The sequence below is a fragment of the Diorhabda carinulata genome, chromosome 11 (assembly GCF_026250575.1).
Source record: "Diorhabda carinulata isolate Delta chromosome 11, icDioCari1.1, whole genome shotgun sequence".
Lineage (NCBI taxonomy): Eukaryota > Metazoa > Arthropoda > Insecta > Coleoptera > Chrysomelidae > Diorhabda > Diorhabda carinulata.
The window spans coordinates 10,448,336-10,471,487 of record NC_079470.1 but is presented as its reverse complement, the minus strand read 5'-3'; the positions used below and the strand labels follow the sequence as shown (position 1 = coordinate 10,471,487).

The 23,152-nt window shown below is 30.6% G+C and overlaps 5 protein-coding genes across 10 annotated transcripts in view; 2 read left to right on the top strand and 3 right to left on the bottom strand.

Annotated features, from left to right (window-relative positions):
* Positions 1-19: 19 nt before the first annotated feature.
* Positions 20-3,033, bottom strand: LOC130899323 (tubulin-specific chaperone A). 3 transcript variants are annotated; one of them, XM_057809195.1, is made up of 5 exons: positions 2,231-2,709; positions 1,739-2,121; positions 663-849; positions 358-604; positions 20-250 (listed from the first exon to the last, which is right to left on the bottom strand). In XM_057809195.1, exons 1-5 carry the CDS (start codon positions 2,529-2,531, stop codon positions 133-135), a joined length of 1,236 nt encoding a protein of 411 aa, XP_057665178.1. In that variant the 5' UTR covers positions 2,532-2,709; the 3' UTR covers positions 20-132. The 3 variants fall into 3 exon arrangements, 2 of the variants coding, with proteins under 2 accessions (XP_057665178.1, XP_057665179.1); XR_009060015.1 differs by lacking the exons at positions 20-250; positions 358-604; positions 663-849 and adding an exon at positions 2,793-3,033 and having other exon boundaries at positions 1,850-2,121; positions 2,231-2,705; XM_057809196.1 differs by lacking the exons at positions 20-250; positions 358-604; positions 663-849 and adding an exon at positions 2,793-3,033 and having other exon boundaries at positions 1,850-2,705.
* Positions 3,034-3,290: 257 nt separating this feature from the next.
* On the top strand, positions 3,291-5,551 carry LOC130899326 (INO80 complex subunit B). The gene is made up of 3 exons (XM_057809200.1): positions 3,291-3,523; positions 3,579-3,985; positions 5,023-5,551. Exons 1-3 carry the CDS (start codon positions 3,520-3,522, stop codon positions 5,416-5,418), a joined length of 807 nt encoding a protein of 268 aa, XP_057665183.1. The 5' UTR covers positions 3,291-3,519; the 3' UTR covers positions 5,419-5,551.
* Positions 5,552-6,387, bottom strand: LOC130899330 (thioredoxin-like protein 4A). The gene has a single exon (XM_057809207.1). The coding sequence runs from the start codon at positions 6,269-6,271 to the stop codon at positions 5,843-5,845; it is 429 nt and encodes a 142-aa protein (XP_057665190.1). The 5' UTR covers positions 6,272-6,387; the 3' UTR covers positions 5,552-5,842.
* Positions 6,388-10,476: 4,089 nt separating this feature from the next.
* On the top strand, positions 10,477-13,961 carry LOC130899327 (uncharacterized). 2 transcript variants are annotated; one of them, XM_057809202.1, is made up of 4 exons: positions 10,477-10,716; positions 11,514-11,860; positions 13,461-13,692; positions 13,817-13,961. In XM_057809202.1, the coding sequence occupies exons 2-4, from the start codon at positions 11,555-11,557 to the stop codon at positions 13,849-13,851; spliced, it is 573 nt and encodes a 190-aa protein (XP_057665185.1). In that variant the 5' UTR covers positions 10,477-10,716; positions 11,514-11,554; the 3' UTR covers positions 13,852-13,961. The 2 variants fall into 2 exon arrangements, with proteins under 2 accessions (XP_057665185.1, XP_057665184.1); XM_057809201.1 differs by having other exon boundaries at positions 10,478-10,705.
* Positions 13,957-23,152, bottom strand: part of LOC130899318 (protein PALS2) — a 47,869-nt gene continuing 38,673 nt past the window's right edge. For 2 of the 3 annotated variants that reach the window (XM_057809180.1, XM_057809182.1), the window contains 3 exons: positions 22,950-23,123; positions 19,908-19,982; positions 13,957-18,575 (listed from right to left, as the gene is read on the bottom strand). In XM_057809180.1, coding sequence (XP_057665163.1) covers positions 18,399-18,575; positions 19,908-19,982; positions 22,950-23,123 — 426 coding nt within the window. In that variant the 3' untranslated portion in view covers positions 13,957-18,398. The remainder of the gene's footprint in view (positions 18,576-19,907; positions 19,983-22,949; positions 23,124-23,152) is intronic. The other variant, XM_057809181.1, reaches the window with a different exon arrangement.

The following is a 23,152-nucleotide window of genomic DNA, read 5'->3' as shown; positions in this document are numbered from 1 at the left end:
CTAATTTAAATAAAATATCTTTCAGAAACAATTTTAATTTCATTTTCATTATTAGGGTGTTGAAAAGAACAAATATTTTTTTAATTGAATTTATAAAAAGCCAAAAAGCCGTTACACTGTTAAAAAACTATATTATGCAGTCGCTAAGTATTTTGACCAATTTTCATTAGTACCCGGTAAAACCCACCCTATGGGAATTTTAGAACCCATTTCATTCGTGGGAGAAACTAGGAATGTATCCCAACTTTTCCTAAAACAAAAAAAAATCTATTTAATCATGCTAAATTAAGGAAAAAATCAATTTTTTTCATTCTATACTCTGTATATAAATGTGTATATAAGGTAAATTGTAGTTACCTTATAGCTATAAACGTCTCCATGTCTCTTTCAGCAGCAGTTAACGCCCAATAAGTAGCGTTATCCTGTGGAATAACTTGCCTTGGCCCAAAAAATACTGCGTGCCATTCCTCTAAAAGATTCTTCTCTTTTTTCAACTCTGCAGTTTTGGTATCTTCTGTAGCAGTTTGTTCTAACAACAATTTTAAACCTTGTTCTTCTTTTGTGTATGTTTTCAAACTTGATTCCCACATATTTTTCAATTTAACTAAAATTTCAGATATGTTACAAAAAAATGTTTACATACTTTTATCTCATTCACTTACGAACTGTGATATTAAAAGCATTTTGATCTTCTAAAGAAGGTTTTTCGCCTCTTTGTAAAGCCATGTGATGTCTAATAAATCTCAGTTTAGCTAATGAACCTATTAATGCCATTTGCTTTCTAGCGTCAGATTTTTTCTTTGTTACCTCAGCTAGAACACAGTCTGCATCCTTTTTCATATCTTCTTCCTAAAAAATGTATTTACATAAACAAGTTTATATTCCAACAAAAATCTTAATATGTTTGGAAAATCTAACACCGAACATCTACAGATAATATTGAAACAGAAGAAGAAATAAGGAAATTGGTTCAGATAAAAAAGTTTGGACTTGAAATTAATCGAGAGAAGACAAAATATATGGTTAATAAGAATCAAACAACATAAGTTATAAAAGGTTACCAATGTTATATATATAGGTAAGTAATAGAAGACAAAGAAGTAGAAGAATTACAGATGGAAGGCAAAATAGCCAAAGAACACACAAGTGGAAATGGAAGCATTAGAACACTAATAAAATCAAATTATCTTTGAAGAATATATGAAAGGTTAATAAAAGCTAATGCAACATATGCATTTGAACAATCTATCAAAGGAAAAAGCACTGAAGAGATCTGGAAAAAGAGAACAGAGGAACTTCATAAAAAGCAATAATAATCATGTTAAATCAATGTAGATAAATGGATGGGGAGCGTTGAGAAAAGCCAAGGCAACATGCGCACTTGAGATTTAGATATTAAAGAAGGGGAGAAAATAAGTCACCCATTGAGGAAAAGTACTGGATAACTGGGGAACATTGAGAAGATTCAATGCAGCATGTTCCCTTGGAATTTGGATATTGTAGATTGAGATAAAGGAAGTAATCTGTGGAGGAAAAGCACTGAAAAGATTTAGAAAAAAAAGTATGTTATAAAAAAAACTTGAATAATCATGTCACATAAAAAGCAAATGAGAAGAGATAGGTGACTGGTGCATGTTGGAAAACTACATAAAGATGTCATCAATTCATAATATCATTTATATTTTATAGAAAATCAAAGTAAAACATTTTTTATTAGTAAATAAACATTTCTAAGTACCATTTTCAATCTTTCATCATCCTCCTTTTTACTAGCTAACCACTGATCAATACTTTTATTCATTTTCTCTCTTAACTGAAATTCCTCCTCCAATTGTTGTTTCCTAAATTCTTTATTTTTCTTTTGATTAATTCTCTTTTTCTTTCTCTTTTCAATAGTTTTCTTTAAAGCAAATATGGCATCTCCGTTTTCAAATTTGGAAATAACTTTAGTGAATTGATCTTTAATATTGCCAATCTCCACAGTTTTGTGTTTCCATTCGGTTGATGGAATTTTATCAAAGTTGCTTTCCAGTTCTTGATGTGTTTGGCTAAGTTTTTCTAAAAGCTTCAGGCAATCCTTCAAGGAATTTTGAGCATCATGGATAGTTATCACATTAGCAGCTTAAAATAATGAGTATTAATATATAAAAACAGAAAAAAGCATTTTATACACATAACTTCACAATTTTATTGAAAAACTGATTTCAAGGTAAACAAGTTAAGAGCTTACCTTTATTTACTTTGATCTTAGGTATTGGATGATAGATATTATTTTGTTGCAACCAGGAATCAATCCAAATTTCATCATTAGACTGACTATAAATATTCTGCAATATGTTAGTCCTTGGATCTGCCATTACAGGCACTTCAATATTAACATGGCGATTAGAAAAATGTTGATATTTTAGAAAATTCATTATAAAAATTAAGTCCTTAATAATAAAAAGTATACAAAAATGAAAAAATATAATAAACCGATTGTTAACACATGTGAATGTCTCCAGCTTTAGGTAACTGAAGTTTAGCTTCATTCAAGATCTTCTGTGCAGCAATATAGTCCTCAGTTTGTTCTAGATCCTTTTCAGTCTCTAAAATGTTTTTTAAATCTTCATATGCTACTAAAAGTCTCCTTTGACAATCAGGTATCATCATCAAACTTTCATTCAATACTTCATCTTGTTTCTTAAGTTCATATTCATCTTTACCTAAACAGAACGGTTTCAAAATGATTTTAAGTTATAATAGAATGTATTAAATTATCATCATAATTAAACCATATTTGATTATTTTACCTTGTTCCTTCAACTTTTCTATGCGCACTTTTTGTGCTTCAGCTTCTCGTTCATAAACAATTTTTTCTTTGGCTAACCTTTTAACAACACCGGACTTTATTTTAATAGTACGAATACGTGGATCGGCCATTAGATAATTATTTATGATTGTTGAAAAATTTTTTACAAAATTTGTCCAATTAACATTACTAGATAGACCTTAACACTCTAGACTAAGCAAGGAATTGAATGAATCATTCCCGGTGTAGAATCGTGATTCGTTAGTGAAACCATCAATCTCTTTACACTTTCCTCCCAAACCACTTAGCTTCTAATAGTTAAATTTATATTTTTTTTATATCTCTCAAGATTTGAGACTCCAAAAAAAATTATTTTCCAATTAGATTCCTGAAAATTCAATTCACAAGGGCATTTTCACTTTGTCATAGTTCAATATCCATAAAGCTAAATGAATACATCCCAGAATTGACATATGTAGTGTACATCTAAAACATATCCCTTATTAAATGACATATAAATAATAAAGTTTCAACGATGTGGTTCATCTATGGTTTCAACCAGGGACAATAAATTTTAGCCTACAAGAAGTGTCTTTCTGATTTTAGTGTCTGGATTCAAAATATGATTTTACTATTTAGTTAAGGATACATACAAAAATCAAACCAACAATTGTCGCTTGAATTCTTAAACTTTCTTCTATCGTTTGTTAGGTTTATAACACGAAAAAATGGGTAAGTATTTTAGTGAATACCATTTGAAAACTATTACAAAGTTTATATGTCTTAGATCAAGACGAAACTTCACCTAAAAGATCCACCAAAAAAAGTAAATCTAAAAAATCCAAATCAGTTACGTCTGAAGATGGTTCATCTTCCAACGATTTGGTTATTGTTGATGAAACCACCTCAACAAAGCCTAAAATTTTACCTCCAACTAAAAATTCTCCAGTACCTTCAACTTCAAATTCTAATAAAAAACGCAAAAAACGTGATAGTGCTTCTAGTGATGAAGAAAGGTGGTTAACAGCAATAGAATCTGGAAAGTTGGAAGATGTGGACGATGAACTGAAGAAAATAAAACCTAAAGATCCTGCTCTGATGACAGCGAGACAAAGAGCAATGTATGACAGAACGGGAGAAGGTACTTCATCTATGTCCACACCTATGTTAATGTCTCTTCCCACAGGATATAAGGTATGTCAACAACTTTTTCAAACATCCGTCTATGGCTTGGCCATTTTTCAGATGTTTGGAAAGAGAATTTTAGTTATTCAGTTATTTTCTAATAAAATTATGATAATTTTTAAATAAAAAAAGAATCCTACAGATAGCTCTAGCACCATGGTGAAAATATATTTGTTTTTAACTAATTTTTGATTATTTGGAATAACTTCTTATCTTCTATTCAGTGTCCCTTTACAGTGTTGTCTATTTGTATGGTGAACAAAGTGAGATTAAAGCTTGATATTTAAACTCAACTTTAAAATATACAAAATTTGAGATTTTACTTGCAAGGGCATTGTCAAGGGGGACAGGGGGAGGAGATCCTAGAAATTCTAAAAAAATGTCAAATGTAAAGCAACCAAAGTCCTAACCTAACCTAAGCCTTTGACTTACATTGCTTAGTTGGTAATTTCCTCTTATTTGATCAATCCTGTGAGTCGAAATTCAAATAATTCCATAAGCTTAAATATACTCTACTCTATGCTATTGTTAAAGCCGGAGAGAGGATGTAGGGAAGCAAAATATGCCTCTGTCAATTATTCATGTGTCTCCATTGTCTTTGATGACTTTTATTTTGTGCAGTATTATGAAATCTGAACAATTGCTGGGTTAGGTTATCAATATAGACAAATAGTTTTTTGATATCTCTGAGAGGCACCGTTATGTACAATGACATTTCTAAAACGACTCATATATCTTGTTTGGCATACTTTCTGTCTTTTACACGTTATTTTATCTTCAAAGATATTTCAGGGGCAATATTGTTTCATGATTTGTCTTAGCTTTAGTACTCTTTTCGTTAGAAAAAACTGATTTTCTAGGAAAAAAGACCACAAAATATGTATAAAAAGATCTAAGAAGTAAAAAGTTAAAGAAAATTATAATTTTCCAAGACATCCCATCTACTTGGAGATCCTGATAACTTCACTTCTGCTAATCCTCTTGTCATCCAAGTTCATGTTATAACATGATCTGTTTATTTCTTATGTACATAATTGTACTTTCAGGAAAAAGTAATGACTGCAGAAGCTATTCAAAAAGCAGCAATAAAATCTTTAAAAAGAAAACAATTAGCCGATGAAAAGAGGGAAAAGGATAAAAAGAAAACAATGGAAAGGCTATTAAAAAAACAAGATTCAAAAGCTGCAAAACAATCTAAACCTAGAGTAGTGAAAACATCTACTCCATCAATCGTATACAAACAAAACATTGATATAACAATTATGGCATTTCCAGAAGGATTTGATTTTCCTTTACAAACTAAAACAATTGCACAGATACCTGATCCTGTCTATTGCAGTATGGGATGTGGAAACATAAAAAAATATTCATGTTCAAAAACAGGCGTTCCATTATGTAGTTTGAAATGCTATAAATCTAACATTTCAAACGTTATTATTTAATTGTAAAATTATTGGAACAGTCCTAAGATATAAGGAGAAAAATGTGGATGAAGATTCTGGGAAGAAACTGTGATATCTAAGAATAAGAGAATATTTTTGTAAATAGTGTAGAAATAAATAAATAAAATTTAAATTGTTGTTTTTTCTTTTATTTGTGAATGTTTAGAGTGTCTACAAATAGTATACTCTAATTAAATTGAAGGGCAAACAACTTCATTTCATAATTATTAAGAAATAATGATGGGATACTGTAAATATATAAAATGTAATAAAAAAAAAACAAATCAAATGTTTCTACACATACATCAAAATATGCGAGAAAATAGTACAAGGAAATAAATTTAGGATTACTAAAATAGAAGTGAAACAAACATTTCACAATGAAATCACAAATAACCCAAAATCTGTAATTATAGAAATAGTATTAATATCTGTATTTTGTGGAATAGTCCTTTGGAGATACCACTAAACCTCTTCCTTTTCTGGCACCTCTATATACAGTTTCAACTATGTCTATCATTTCTTGTTTATCTTCGAGGGGCCAATTGATCTTATTGTTATTACCAGTACCTAAATCAATCATAATATGCTTGTTCCTAAAGAAAAACATTACTGTACAGGGATCGTATAATTCATACATTTTATTAAAATCTGGCACTTCTGTAATGTCTACTAAATAAATCACAGCAAAATTTTTAACTTTCTCAGCTATACTATATAATACTTCGTCCATTTTCATACACGAAGGATCCCAATCGTGTCCAAATCTAATCACTACTACTCTATCTTCTTCTGACAGAATTGCTTGATCGACTTGCCAGCCGTTGTGTAAATGAGCCAACATATAAGACATGCTGAAGAATATTTATTCACTTCTTTTAAAATTAGAAATCCTATATTTGAGGTTTTTTAAGCCCCACAACAAACATAAACAGATGTCGTTCATCTATGGGTAAACACAACTGTCAAGCACGGTACGTCAAATGCTGCCACCCTAAAAGATCACAAAACAGATTCTTGTTCACTATGTTTGCGCTTACTCTATGCTTGCACTTGCGAGTCAACAAAAGAGAAAAATAAAGAAGCAAATACATAAAGTAAGTTTAAAAAGTGGTATGTACCATCCTCTGTAATAATCTAATCCTATTTTGAAGAACATGAAGCAGGTTTTCAGACGTACCATGTGGTACACTCTTAAAATAAACTGATAACTAGAGAAACACAGATCCTGGCTGTATGTCGTCAGACAAAAAGCCAATAGAGAGAGAAGAAGAATAGTGGTATATGAAACCTCCGTGAAGTTGATCTTTTGATTTAATTACTTTAAAATTTCGTTAATGCTAATCGTTAGAGAGGATAAGAGAGAAAAGATAAATTGTTAGAGAGTAATTATTTTTTATATAAAAACGATTTCAATTTATTATGTGAAGTTGTTTCCCTGATCAACCAGAAAATCTATTTTACGGCATATATTCTATTTTTAATTTTTGCAAGAGCAGTGTACAAACACCGTAATGTACACTACAACTTTGTAGTGAAACAATTAAACGGGATTTATAAACATTTACGTTCGCGCCCGCGCTGACGCTCTAGTTGGCATTACGTTCGAGTCCACGTTGTCTATAACCATAAGTTTCCTGCAACAGTCTCCGTGAAAGAAATAATGGCGTTTGTACTTGTTATTAATACATTCCATAAATATTGCGATGGATTAGGTCTTCTTGAGAGATTTCAATGCACTTTGGTACACTATTGTCTTTTAGTGATTTTTTTTAGGAGCCATTGAATTATTTACAATTTTTCAAACTGTATTTTCAGAGATGTTCGTTAAATATAAAGTTTGTTTCAATGAAATTTATTTTTCGTGGCTAACTTTAAGTAAACACTTTTGACTAAAATTTTTACCTCAACAGACAAATTTTTGCGTCGCTTGGTAGACATTTTAAAAGACACTATCGAACTTTATAATACTTACTATTTCATGGCTCGAAATGAACTGGCACAGACAAAGGCGTTGAGACCATACATAATCCGACTATGTAAGGATTAGGTATAAATACAAGGATTCTATAGTTTCTCCTATGGCCATTGGTCTTACGGCTTAAAAGATGATAATGAAAATCATTAAGCAGAGTTTATACGAATCCAGTAATGCTGGCGCCAGTCCTGTAGACAAGACAGAGCTGGCTGGACCCCTGTTGTTTAGACGATCGTACTCATGCACGCGTTTGAAATTAAAAAATAATGAAATCGCGGCAAAGTCTGTTAAAAAGAAATGTTTGAAGAAAAATGCCAATACCAGACTGACAGCTAGCGATGGCCTCGTGTAAACTAGGCTTTACTCAGAAGAATTTTATTTCCATTATAATCAATTATTATGTTGTTTTGAAATAATAGACAACAATACGAGACAAAAATAATGCATTTGATGCACTATGTGTTTTGTGTAGTTAATGATTCTAAATATAATACTCCGAAACAGTTTTAACTTCAACCGATCGAGCGCTAAGTCAAACCGTAACATTTCCTGTTATTTTTCTTTGTATAATAGTATCAATATGCATAAAAGTATTCAATAAATAGGTTCCTATTCTACGTTATTTATATACAGGGCTGTAAGAAAGAGTGAAAGTTGTTCTGCAAGTTTAATAAAAATGATTTTTACTGTAAAATGATATGTTGATGTTTTTATATTTCTGTTACTTCAAAATAGTTTAACATTTACGTTATTCAGCTTCCCTTTTTAGCAATCGAGTTTGTAAAATATCTAGAATAAAAAGCAATCGATCATTTCAATGAATGAGTTTTTAAGCATCTTCGTAACAAATCTATTCGTAAATCCGTGAATTTATGTAGAAAAATCCATCTATTTCCTGAAGAAAAACATGAATTTCATATTGTTGTGAATGAAAAGCAATTTCATTAGGGAGAAATACTTGTTTGAAAATCAAACTTTTTAAATCACTAATTGCGTCGATATATCTGCAATCTTAAATAATTATTTCGATATTAAATAAGTCGGAATATCATCAATTAGAACAGAGATTCTTGAACTCATTTTTTCATGGACCACTTTCAAATTATTAGTGACTTCGGCGGCGGACTCCGCGACATCTCCTCAAAACTCGTCAACAAATGCAAACATCTAACGATGGAAATTTTCTTATACCTCTATCGAATTTTTTTCTCTAATTTCTAGAAATTCACCTGGACCACTTTGAGAATTATTGAATTAGAGGGAGAAAACCAAATTAGATTATTTGGATTGATTATTGTAATTGGATCTTCTGATAAGATATACCCTTTATTGATGTTACAAATTTGAACAAGTGGAAGCTACCACATTTTAATTACACTTAATGTATAATTTCTTCACATTCAGTTTATTTACAAACTTTTGTACTGATTTCATAGTTGAAATTTTTCATATTTTGTGCTATTCATTTTTCAGTTACTTTTGCTGCGAATACAATTACCAATTTTTAAGTACAACTATGCTCATATTTGTTTCTATACACACGACAAGTTAAAACTATCTATATATGGCAAAATTTTTTTTTTGGGTTTTCGGATACCATTTTGTCAACTAAAATATTTTCAAAGATAGTCGACTTTCGATTCTAAACAATAAATAAACTCAAATACTGAATCGTTTTGATCTATCAGGCAATAACAGACGTTTATTGGTTCTTCCTTGTACAAGATCCAAAGTCAAACTTCCATTGCAAGCATCCACTAATAATCGAATCACCACAAGAGTTAATCTCTCGAGGTTACTCTAACTTACCTTTATATGTACAGACAGGGCTATGAGAACATGCCCAACAGAGGTACTTAAAGTGATTTTAAACCTCCACCTCTTCGTATATTATTAAAAAAGCTGAAACATACCTCAGAATAAAACCGAAAAAGTTTAGCTTTGAGTGTTTTGGAGTTTAGCTCGAAACTAAGCTTTGAAAGTGAATGGAATCAAATCACGATACTAGGAATAAATCAATGTATCAACCTAAATAATTTGCGAATACTAACAGGAGTCTTGTTGGAGCATTGCCGCCTCAATGGACAATTAAATCGTAAGATTTATCAGTCACACCAAACAACTGCTCCAACTAAACAGGTGCGAAATCCGACGCCACCTCCACACCGTGGGCATCACGGACAATCCATTCCCCCATACAATGTTTATAATATTCTGATAGAGACAAATCTGCAGAGATAATTTGAAAGCTAAGGTTTAGGTCCCATTAATTCCTATCGTCATATTTAGACAATTTTATTGAGATTTAGTTTTTTGGTCATCCAAGAAATTTTACTAGCTTCCAACTTTGCCAACCTTGAAAGCATCGCACCACCCCTCCGCCTATTCCCCCTCCCCACTGCCTAATTACAAGTCCCCCCCACATTACATTGTATTGGGCAGGGCGGCAAATCAGGTCTGGCTCGTTGGCGGCAAATTCGTAAATCCGCCACTGCCTGGCAGCATATAAAATATAAGAGGAAGAAATTTCGCAGCTAGGTACATTCCACTCTTGAATTTTCTGAAAGGAGTGGAATGAATAGATTAGCAGTAAACAATGAGCCAGAATAATTGTGCTGATTTAATACCCTGTCATGGTTAGAATGTATTCTACTAAGCGTTGTTGTTTTATTGTCGTGACCTCAACAAAGTATGGTAACTAAAATTACTGTTGTCTGAAGATTACAAAGAATAAGTTGAGTAATAATCTGATGTTAACTCAAGTTAAAAGAAATACCTACTAAATATGTTTGTACAAAAAGCCTACGCTTCACCATTGATATTTCACAACCGAATTAAGAATACACCTATGTTTCTAGAATTACAGTACGACTTGATGAAAGGACAAACCTTATTTCCTCTATAAAACCTTCGTTTTATTACTTAGTATTGTCAGCGAGCTATAATCGTGGAAATTCACAATAAATGTTCACTTCTATAAATCATAATTATTATGTATTTTCAATAAATCCCTGTACCTACATAATACGAGTGCATCATTAACGTTTATTGTACTTCATATATCCTAATTGGATGTAAAATAAAAGTTCCGGCGCGTCGATATTTCAGCTATTTTTAAGTTCTAATTTCAGTCACCGTGACATCGCATCAGTATAATGAGTATTGTTTGAAAAATTCGCAAAGTGTAAATGTTTTCATTAATATATTAGTCACAGTTTATTCAAATTATTTGAATCCTAAGGTGAACGATAAGATAACGCCAAGATAATCACGGGCATAACAGTGACATGGAAAAAAAAGTGTGTACAGGTAAGCAACAGGTAAAACGTCTATTTACCCTCGTTTATATTGTTAGGTTACTTAATTGTCTGCTTATTATAATTATCGGCAGTGATTTAAAAAGTTGTCATCTTAGTTTCATCGATAGCTCGGCACAAAAATATCACCTTAAACTAATGTCAAGGTATTTATATAAATAATTTTGGACATTGACTGTATTTACATGACGTTTATTAAATATACGAGGAGAGGTTAGTAAATAATTGCATTTTATAAATTTAACGTCTTAAGACATGAATGGATGAAAATGATTTAATACTGTTCATCGAAATCGGATGATTTTTCGATTTTCTTGAGCCAATAAACGAGGGGATCGCGATAGTATAAACTTACCTAAAAAAATTCTCATACGGCCCCTCGTTTCTGAGTCATAGGTCTTCAAAATTGCGAAATCAGAATTTATATTTAAGTATATTTTCTAAATTATACATTTGAACATTATGAATTTTTAATTGATAATACGTATGTATGAGTTTGACGGAATAAATAATTATATACTACTATCTGAAGGCCAGGGGTGGCCTTTACGATATAAAGATTGCAAAAATGAATTTTTCAATAGGTCTCTTTGTTTAATAAAATTGAAGGTTTAGGAGATATGTAGATTTTTAGATCGTTATTCATGCACAAGGAAACCGTTCGCCATGAAGAGACATTCTGAAAAAGATTATCATAAATTGTAATTATTTCTTGAAAATACTTACAGGAGGTATTAAAAAACAATTCGATTTTATATTTATTTATATTAAATTTCAACATAGTTCCATTTCTATTTCAGATCCAAAAATTTAATTTTAAATCAACAAAAATAAGATATTTATGGAAAACGTAGAGTTGAGAAAAGACCCTAACAGGAAATCAAAGAATAAATTAAAGTTATCATCATTGACATCCTATTTTCGATCAAGTAAATCAGGCAACAACCTAATATCACCTCCAATAAATTTTGAAAAAATAGATTTAATACCATCCAATGTATCTCCGCATATTTCTATTCAAGAATGCCCATTTGATGTTACCGGTTACGGTATGTTGATCATGAAGGACAAATTTAAATTAAAAAAACCTGTAAAGAAGAAAAATGTTTTAGTTTTTATGTTCGAGAGAATCATTATCATCACGACTGTAAGTATTAGTCTAATAACTGAGGCGGAAGTCATTTACAAGTATAGAAATGCATAAGAACATTCATAGTTGCCGTTTGCCGATCGGTCTGCCGTTCGTGACTTTCAACATAAACAAATTGTATCTTTTCCCGTGGGCCGTACGTTGCAACTTTCGTAGCAATAGAAAAGAGCCAATCACATTCGTTTGTGTTTGTCACGTGATTTTGACGTATGACATTAAAGCGTGATGTTGGATTTATTTTTCTTTCTTTTCGTTTGTTTATGGTAGTCTTTTGGCTTTGCTTGTTTTTTCTTCGTTATTGCCTTGATATCATCCATAAATACCGGATTATAAACAAAAATATCACGTCAAAAAGAATAACAAGATTTTTAGGTTAACGTCAATGGTGTAGAATTTGCTACGAACGTGAAACGTCATCCGCGAATGACAACGATAAACGGGAAGTCAAGTATAGGAATCGGGCTTTAAGCTGTTTATGCCGGATATTATTACCTTTCTTGTTTTCTTGTTTTTTTCAATCTTCTTCGGATTGATCTTCAGCCGATCATTATCCTTTTGATCATTTATAGTCTCTCGATATACATGTTTCAATTGCTTTGGCTTTTGTTTGGTTATAACTGTTTATATATTTTTCTCTATAAATATAATGTTAGTTTTAAAGTAGAATTGATATTATTTCAAATAATACTGCACTTGATAAAATTCAAGGAATCGCACAGCCATTGAAATTAATTTCAACATAAACGGATTGTATCTTTTCCCGTGGACCGTTCGCTGCAAATTTCGTAGCAATAGAAAAGAGCCTATCTCATTCGTTTGTTTGTCACGTGATTTTGACGTATGACGTTAAATCGTGATGTTGGATTTATTTCTCTTTCTGTTCGTTTGTTTATGGTAATCTTTTGGCTTTGCTTGTTTTCTCTTAGTTATTGCCTTGACATCGTCCATAAATACCGGACTTCTTGTCTTCCTTTTTTTCCAATTTTCTTTAGGTAGATCTTTGGTTGATCATTGATCCTTCAGATCATTTATACAGTCTTTCGATATACCTTCAATTGCTTTGGCTTCTGTTAATTTATAACATATTTTTTTCTCTATTATTATAATATTAGTTTTAAAGTAGAATTGATATTATTTCAAATAATGCTGCACTTCATAAAATTCAAGGAATCGTACATCCATTGAAATTACATGAAAAATCAATCATAAAAGCAATCTAGTATAGAATACCAACTAAATACTTGTTTGACGAGTAGGAAGAATATCTTTAAGATTTATCTATATTCTTAATAAGGTTTAGCAAATTTCTTTTTTGTACCCACGTTTCATTTAAATATTTATACTTTCATTATTAAGTAATTGGTCATTATAGATATAAAAAAAAATACTTTGCCTATTGTTCCATCAAGGTAAGGTAATAAAATTAAATTTATCCATAAATTCAAATGACAATTCAGCATACAGGTGTATGCGTATCGTGGAAACAACATAAATCATTTCTGCTACAAAAATGTACTTTTTTATCACACCTCATATAAGTCAAATATTATTTGAACATTATACATATTTGTACATTATTCATTTCTTTTTTTTTTAGGAGGAACAACCTGACGTATATTATTATTTAGGAAGCATAAAAATGTGTGACTTGAGTATGTCTGCAACAACAAAAAGAAACAGGATATTACTCAATGATTTCAACAAAAATAGAAATAGACAGACGCATTTGAACGTAGAATATAGCCTGAAGACAAAAAATCTAGAGACTGTTGATAAATGGAGATATACTATTGAAAAATGTTTATGGAAAGAATTGCTCACTGCTCGAGGTGAATATGAAAATTTAATCAAAAATTCATAGCATTATGTGGTACGAAAAAAAACTATTAAATTCTATTTTGTTCTTCACATAAAATCAATGCTGCAACAATAATAAATGATTGATTTTTTTAGAAAAATCCCTAGAAGACTTGCAAGGTGCTTCTTGAAGATTTGCAACTGAAATGTTAACCAGTGACTGTGATTTATGCAACTTACATACTAGCACTTACTTTTTTTTGAAAAATGAATAGTTTGTTAAATAAAAGCATCAATAATTTTCAATTTAGTTTATTTTATATAAGCTTGAGATAAACAGGTAAAATAAAATTTGAAAAAATTATCAACTAAAAAAATATTAAAAATGTTCAGACAAAATGTTAAATCCTTAACACGCCGCCTGAATAATAAATATGGACGGTGTAAAATAAGTAAAAATACATATAAATCAATTATGTGAAATAAATTTTGCGATAAAATTTTTTACAGAAGGAAAATAACAATTTAGAATACAGTCTCATATTAACTGCACACGATGGAAAAGAGTTTTCTTTACTAATACTAAATATACATAAAAAATTCTATATCTATATAAATAGTCCAGGCTACCAAGGAAAAAATGAAATATTACCCATGAAAATTTGGAATTAAGCTTAACTTACCCTTATCTTCAAAATCTATCCTATACCTCAATGTGCTTATTACTTTTAGAGGTGGAAACTACCTTTTAATAAATGTAAATAAACAAAATTATAAGTATAAGCGTATAATTAGTAGAAAACTACTTTTAAGGTTTGAATAAAAGTTGTTTAAGTTTTAATACATTATTTATAATTTTTCAACTCTGCTTGATGTATTTCATCCATTATAAAGCGCCCCTGGTTAATATAAAATTAAAAAAAAATATTTTATTACCTTGTGGTAGCTTACTTATATTAAATTGACTTTTTTTGTTTGTGTTCAATTCAAATATTTTGCATCCCAAATGTTCAACCCTTATAAATATATTGAAAAAAATTAAAAATAAATACGTCTATATATTTATTCTTTTTGATGATTTATTAATTTTAAATGGACATCTTTTCATCTGTTTTGACTTGAATCTTTCGTAGTTACAATTTTCAATATAAATCAATCCCTATTTCGGAAAAATAAAATACTTACAAATATAATTTTTTTATTTATTTATTTCAAATTGTCATTTTTTTATCTCTTTTAACTCGAATATTTTGTATTTAAAATGTTCAACAAAAAAAGAAAATATCATTTATATTCTTTCACTTTTACTCCAAAATATACTTGGTCCAAAATTTTAAAAAAAGTGTATTTAGTTTTTTGGCCATATCTCGATTAATTTTCAAGCAAATTAGTCGCTCAAAACGTAGATTTGTAGAGAATTTTATAGCATAGAAGTTTATAAAGGTTTTAAATTTCTTCAGGCATCTATTTTTTAAAGGGCAACGTTTAAAAGGTTCGAAATTGGTATCCGTCATATATTAGGGTATGATTTGTAAAGTCATATCTCAGTTATTTTAGAAGTTACAAAAAATTAAAAAAAAGTACTAACTTTTTGTTCCCTATCAATTTTGATGTATATCCTATAGTTTTTCAGAATTTTTTTTCGAAATTATGCATACTAAATCGTTTAAACTTATCATTGAATCATTGAATAGTGAATCATTACTTGATTATATTTTTATTGCAGCTTGGGTACTATTGCTAAAGGTGAAATTGATGTTTTTTTTTTTTGTACAAAAAAAATATAAATCGATTTTATTTCAGCCATAACGTTCTTAGTTTTTATGCTAGAGAGTTCTACTATCGTTCAATTTGAAGCTTTTTTAAAGTACTTTGAAAAAGATAAAACCACGAAAAGTTGACAGTTTTTCCGTTACTCGACGTTGAATTTTAAAAAATATTCGTTCGATAAATATATTCAACCTTCAATAAATGATAACGCGGTTTGTATTATGCCTAAAACAAATATAAAAAAATCAAACTGTTTGTTTTTTTATAACCTTCATTTTTGTTTATTACACTTTTTCTGATAAAATCAAAAATTTTCGAGTTATTCATGAAAATTCGATCAAAAACGTAGTTTTTTTTCCGCATAACTAAAAAACTACTGATTTTTCAAAAAAAAAAATGCTAACAGCGTTTCGTGTTTATTTTCAACATAAAAATTTTTATCCCTAGTGCAAAAGCACACATCGGTGTAAGATAGATTTTGCTTTTTGAAGTATTCCCTACATGCTGTCAAAATTTCATTAAAATCGATGCAGGTTCATGGAAATCGGAAGTGAAAACCTTGGTAGCCTCGACTAAAACCAGCAAGTGTGATAGCTTCTCACTTCTATCGAGCTCATACAAGTTTTATTTCACTTTTGTATTGCTCATATCATCAAAATTAATAAAGAAAATAGAATAGAAAACTTTTGCTACCAAAACCTATTGGTAGAATAGATATTACCAAAGCTCTTTCATGAAAAATTGAGGATACCTAAAAAGTCAATAAAAACACACACATACAATTAACTTATAATTTCAGACGCATTGCCATGTTAACATATTTTCATGTATATATTCTGACATGACATTGAAACTATTTACCAAATAAATATGTATTTGCTTCAAATTTATGAAGAAAGCCATTGTGTTGAATTGCAGTTTGAAAGTATCGTAAACAATAATTAAGATTCAATATTAGACTGAATATCAAAAGCCTTTTGATCGATACCCGCGCAGAGCAATGTATAGACTTCCTGAAGGAAGTCCACTGAGACGAAGACCGCGCTTTCACTGGTTGGAGGATGTTGAGGCGGATCTGATCCAGCTAGGGGTTCGAAGTTGGAGGCACCATGCTCAGTACAGAAAGAATTGGCAGTCGATTGTTGAGAAGGTCTTGGTTCTCAAATGACCGTAGCGCCGTTTAAAGAAGAAGAATTTCAAAAGCAACCTTTTATTGTATAACTTTTATGTAAAATAGCTATACATAATATAGAATATCCTGCAACTAATGGGGAGCACATAGATTTATAGAAAAGTTGACGCAGCAAAGCGTCCTTAAAAAATTTTATAACCAAATTTAACTGAAAAAGGTAATTTTTTCATTAATAAAATAAATAATGTTAATGCCCTTCAGAATATATAAAATGTTGCCTCTGAATCAATCTATTTTATCCATTTTAAATTTCAACAAAGTAAACCAACTCATTTAAAACATATTTCCTTTAAATGAGACATAACATTATGAAGCATTTTCAAAATTGGATACAATATGTTAGTTCATTGGTTTTTCTCTAAATCAAGTATACGAAGATCATTTCGAGTAAACCTATTATATGCGTATGAAATTTGCTCATTAGTTGGCACCTCTTGCACATCTATTTGAAAGACAAACACAAATATTCCGTGGAAATTTATATTCAATCGGAAACTTTTGAAGTTCTTCAACATAAAGAAATAGTAAGATTAAAAATATTATTTGGATTATAAAATAATATGATGTAACAAAATAAAAGATTAATCTTATAATGTACCTAAGATTATTGTTGTAAAAACTTATAGAATAAAACTAAATATTCTAACTAATACAACTACTGTGGAATCAAATTGAAAATAAAATCAAGATTTTAATCTGCTGATAAGAATAATTTAAAAAGAATACAGATTACTAATTTTTTCAAAAAAATCTTGATATATTTACAAATAAAGTCCAACATTTAAACAGTATGTATTATCTACTTCGATGTAAGTGATATTTTGTACCATAAACGTGAGATACGAAGTAGAAAAAACGAAAAATATCTCGCAATAATTACATTTAGGCCGCTATACTGCGTTAAAATATTTTTATATCACAGTACAAAAACTGCAGTGTATTCTTGTATTATTTATAAAACGAATTTTCCAAAAATTAATCAAAAATACTAGCGGTCAAATTTTGTAAATATGTATTCTCCTAATTAGAAATTCAAATGATTTCAACACACAAAATCACTTTAACGTATTTGATCTTTTATAATTCGTTGGAACACAAACAGTTTGAATTATTTTTAGACTTATTTGTACACTGTAGCACTTCATAGCATTCCCCCAAATTGTTTTCTAGCGTGTCACATCACAGGTGACACGTGGCAAGCGCCATTACAGCATACATTTTTATTAATTATATCAGAAATACACAACAGTTTTTAAAAAGATGCTCAAATAGTCTATTACGCTTTGCGAAAACTCATGTCAATAGCTTCTCAAAATTATTGTTCTACACTGTCAGTTATTGTACTGTATCACTTTTTATCACTCTAAATTGCAATATTCCTAAAATATAGAATGTATTTAAGAATATACTATCTTTACAACTTTGTATATAACAAGAGTGTACAATTTTTTCTAATCTCTAATTTAAGGCATAAGCTGCTTCTTAGGAAAAGTGTATTTAAGGCAAAATTGCGAGCTTGCCTAAATGTGGGCAGTAAAAGTGTTGTTAACAACTCCAAAAAATCCGTTTAATCTCTCATATATCTAAAAAATAATTGATAAAAATTAATATCTATTATTTCTATGTAAATTTAAAAAATCAAAAACAATATTTTACTTATTTCTAGAATGTCAACAAGTTTTTTGGAGTGAATAATACCTTACTATTAAACTATGAGATTGCTATCGTACTAAAATGATCTAGCACTAATGGAGTGGCTTTCCATTCAATACATTATTAATAAATCCAATTCACCGGTACCCATTGATGTTCAGTTGTAAGAGCTTCTAGGGCTTCGATGATTTCCCTAAACGTTGTATCAAAATCATTGTTCGGAATCACTAAATCTATGTACTTATCATACGCCCTTTGTAAACTGGCGCTTTCTTCTAAAGTTCTTTTCAGATCTTCTTCCTAGAAACGATTGAAAAATTTAGTATCAATATTTGTAAAATGATAAATCTATTCTTTTATTTTACTGTTACATTTGATTTTACTTATGTTTGAATTTCAATTTTTTTCAAGTGAAACTAAAGCATAAGAGGGTAAACCCTGCTACACTTGAATAGTTCGAGGAGATGCCGATGAGAATTGATTTGGAACTTCTTTCGAAAAAGACGTGCTGATTCCACGGGCTTGCATTTCTCCCAAGAAAGGAATCCCGATAAATTGAGATTCTAGGCAACTCGGTGTTTATGAGCCACGTCTGCCTGTCGAAGAGGTCTTGCAAATATATAATCATGGTGGACAACTCGGAAAAGCATCTGTTGTAGTATCGGTAAAACAGTGTTAGGTCGGCGACATTCCTAGTCAACTCTGGATCGCCTATAAGTAGAATTGCTGTCTGCTGTACTGACTCGAGTATCATTAGGGTATGTTTGAGGACCGAGCTCCAAATGTGCGAGCAATACTCCAATCAGTGCCTTATAGAGGATTAGAAATTGTTGTGTATATAGCTTATAGTTCAACAATTATAGTCTAACAAAAAAATATTCAATTCAATCAATAACATTGATGTACAGCATTCGTAAATGGCACACAATCATTTCCTGGAAAATATTTTTCTACTTACTCTAAATGTAAAACTATTTGTTGTAATCATCGTCGGGAGTGGACAGTTAGTTTAAGAAAGAAAAAAGTAACTAAAATATCTAAAAGACAATTATAAAAAAATGATTTCAGATTATATAGGATTATTATATGACAAGGAAGTTCTATACAAAGATTAATGTCGAATTTTCTACACAAAAACAAAATAATATTTTCCTTTAGTATGGTCCAACCGCCTGTTCATTTTTGTTGGCTTTTTATTTGAAAAATATTTAATCAGATCAGACTAATTAAAACCAAAACTCCACCGTTCAAAAGCACCATGGGTATTGAAGTGTGGGAGATACTCTGCAACCTCCAAATGGAAATCTATGACATGTAGACAGACCTATTCTATATGTAATGTCAATGAAAATTTCAGGAAACTGATTTCTAAAGGTAGGTCTGTTTTCTCTTTCAAACAATTGAATAAAAAATGAGAAATTTAAGTGAAAGTGCTTCACTGGAATGTCTTACTGAACTTTTGTATCTGGAAAGCAGTGCCAATCATTACATTGACATCTCAACTGTAAAATGAAGTGGTATATTAAACTAATATTTCTTTCAATGCGAATCTTAATAAATATTTTTGGGTAAATTGATTGATTGGCCAAAATGTAACTTAAAAACTCTGTTATTTGTATTAATAAGACTTACCTCATAAAGGGATGCTAACGATTCCAATGTTCTGGCTCTTCTCGAACTAAAGCGTATTGAGCTTTGTCGATCAAACTAACATGCAAAAAAAGATTACAACATTGCTAAGTAATAATTACAGCACAATAACATTATAATACATTGAAGCAATCGGCGAAATCCACAAAATTTTACATACTACATAACTCAATAAGTTGTGTGACTGACACACAGATGGCTCTGTCATTGTCTACGTTTATGAAGAACCAACTTCCTAAAGTTAAAAGAGGCAACCATTCAAGTGAAGCTACTTTTGTCATTTTTAAAACAATTTCGTGTGTTCATTTCTCATTGCTTCTTGATGAAAAAAAATACTGTCCTATCGAAAAGAACCATTTGTTATTGGTTTGCTGGATTTAAACGTGGTCGTACAGACACCGATGATGGTGAACGTTCTGGTCGTCCAATTGCGTGAGATAGCTGAGGCCATGAAGATATCAGATGGCAGTCGATCAAAAACAACAACGCGTCGATATGTGACAAGAGATGAAACATGGATCAATCACTTCACTCCGGATTCAAAACGATGATCATCTGAGTGAACTGAAGCCGGTGAACCACGGCCAAAGGCACAACAGTCAGCTGGGAATTTTAGAGCCTCAGTATTTTGGAACGAGCATGGAATATTGTTCATCGATTATCTCCAAAAGAGAGAGAACATCAATAGCGAATACTACATAGAGTTGTTAGATCGTTTGAATGCAAAAATCAATGAACGACGGCCTCATATGTCGAAAAAAAAATCTTTGTTTCACCTAGACAATGCACCAATTCACAAGTCGATGGCAACGACAATTAAATTGAATGAATTACACTTCGAATTGCTTCCTCTTCCACCGTATAGTCCAGATTTGGCCAACAGTGACTACTGGCTATTCGCTGATCTCAAAAAAATGCTTGTCGTTAAGAAATTCAGTTCAAATGAAGAAGCAATTGCTGAAACTGAAGCCTATTTTGAGGCAAAAGGCAAATCTTTCCACAAGCACGGCATCGAGTAGTTAGAGAAGCGTTGGAATGATTGTATTGCTCTTGAAGGCGATTATATTTATGAATAAAATCAATTTTTGGCAAATAAAATGTGTTTCTCTTAGTTATTCACACGACTTATTGAGTGATGCGATAATAATACTATAGATCATGCCAAATATTTGTGACTTATATTTTCTATTCATGATTCTTTGTCGATACTGCTGTTATGGAAAATTTAAGCAATTTGAAATAAATTGAGACTTATATTTGAACAAGGACACTTCAAACGGGGGATGAACATATTTATATGTAACTGAGCTCGAATGAATTCTCAGACTATTCATATGATTTATGAGGGTAGAGGTAAGGAAAATTATTTGTGTTTGTGAATAAGTGTCCGTCGTAATGCTTTATATAAAGGTATCGCTACATTAGCACCAGGATAAATTTTAAAAGAAGCGCCAAATAGTATTTGAATACAGACGTCAGGTCTAACTTCCCAGCCTCATGATATAGCAATTAATCTGAATGAAGTAGTTAAAGATTAGAAATGCATTTGTTTGCGGAGAAAGAAACTCGAATATATGCAGGAAACTACCAAAAAGGTGCTCAAGAGTTTTATTGTCCACTAGAATAGGATTTTAACAACTGTGTGGATGTTTTTATCTCAGAAAAAAGCGCTTTAATCAGGTGTATTTCTTTATTATTTAGACTAAAATTTCAAATAACATTTTCTATTGTTTATAAAACAACAAGATAATTTCGTGTTCAGGCTTAGTTGTTCACCTCTATTGAAGTTTGAAAGAAAACTAACAGATGTCGCCCACTTCGTAATTTTCGTGAATTGTACTAGAGAAAGAGACAGAAAGAACCTTAGTTTACTACTGTCTATCTGTCTCTACTCTTTTAAAAACAAAACTTATTATTCTCCTCATTTGCCGTTACCATAATTCTTTTTTCTTTTATTTATTTGGGGCCCACTTGAAAAATATCTCTTTACCTTTATAAACTTTATGTCCTCTTTACCTCTACCCTCCATGATATGATTGCAAAAAATTATTCTCAGTGTAATAGCGTAGAAGGGGATGACGAAAACCACCAGCTCCGGTACAGTAATTTTAATATTGACGCTATGGCTTCATCTATTAGTATTGCAACGAATTTCTCTTGTTCATTCAAAATTTTTGATATTCCATACTCGATGCCAAATCGAAATAAAAATTTAAAAAACTCTGAAGATGATAACATGTTTATCCAAGCTGGAGTTAGACAGTGTTATTGTGAGAATCGGTGTGTTCCAGAAACGAAAATACAGCTAAATATCTATAAGTTACATCAAGCCACATAAATGAGTTTATTACTGTAAAGTATTAAGAGCTTTGCTAAATTAAAAGTTTTTGTATAATAGGATTTAGCATATTGAAACGTGTTTTAAAACCTACAATAAAATTTTACGAACCTAATTATTCATTTCATATTTAATAAAATTAAGTCAACTTTTGTTATTCATCGTTTATCATAACCAAACATTTTGAATGATGTTGCGGGTTGAAGACTCAAAATAAAACTACCCTTTCCAGTTTATTTCCTTAAAATTTATGTTAATGATTTTAGCCATTCCAAGGCAACAAATTGAGACAGTAATATGTACGTTCAACTCCTATTATCCCAATCTGAAGTTTACGTATGAGGAAGAATTAGATGGTGCTATCCCTTTATTGGACACATTGGTAATTAGACTACCAAATGGTAAATTATTAACAAATCGATTTTTCTATATATTTTGGTGACATTACTTCAGGAGTTTCACTACAATAAAGATTGTATTTATCAAGGAAAATAATTGCTTACTTACTGAAAATTAATTCTATAATGGTGGCAGTTTTTGGTTGAAATAAGGTGAGAATGCCTTTCAATTTTGATTCAGCTAAGAGTGTTAAGTAAATAGCACGAGCACACAATTATAACTGGCTTGAACATTCAAAATACTTTACTCAGTCAACGTTTACCTTTTTGCTTTATCCAAAAACTTACCGTTAAATTTCTACTTGATTGTCTTATATTTGAGTTACTCCTTCCTACATCATACAACGTTTTAAGCTGTTCCATTCCAGGTGCTGCTATAAAAATTACGTAAGGGAGAAATTCTGAACTGTTGTGAAGCAGTTTTAAGGACATTGGACTACAATCAAGGACACACATTTTTCCCTGTAATAAAAATATATTATTCTAAACTC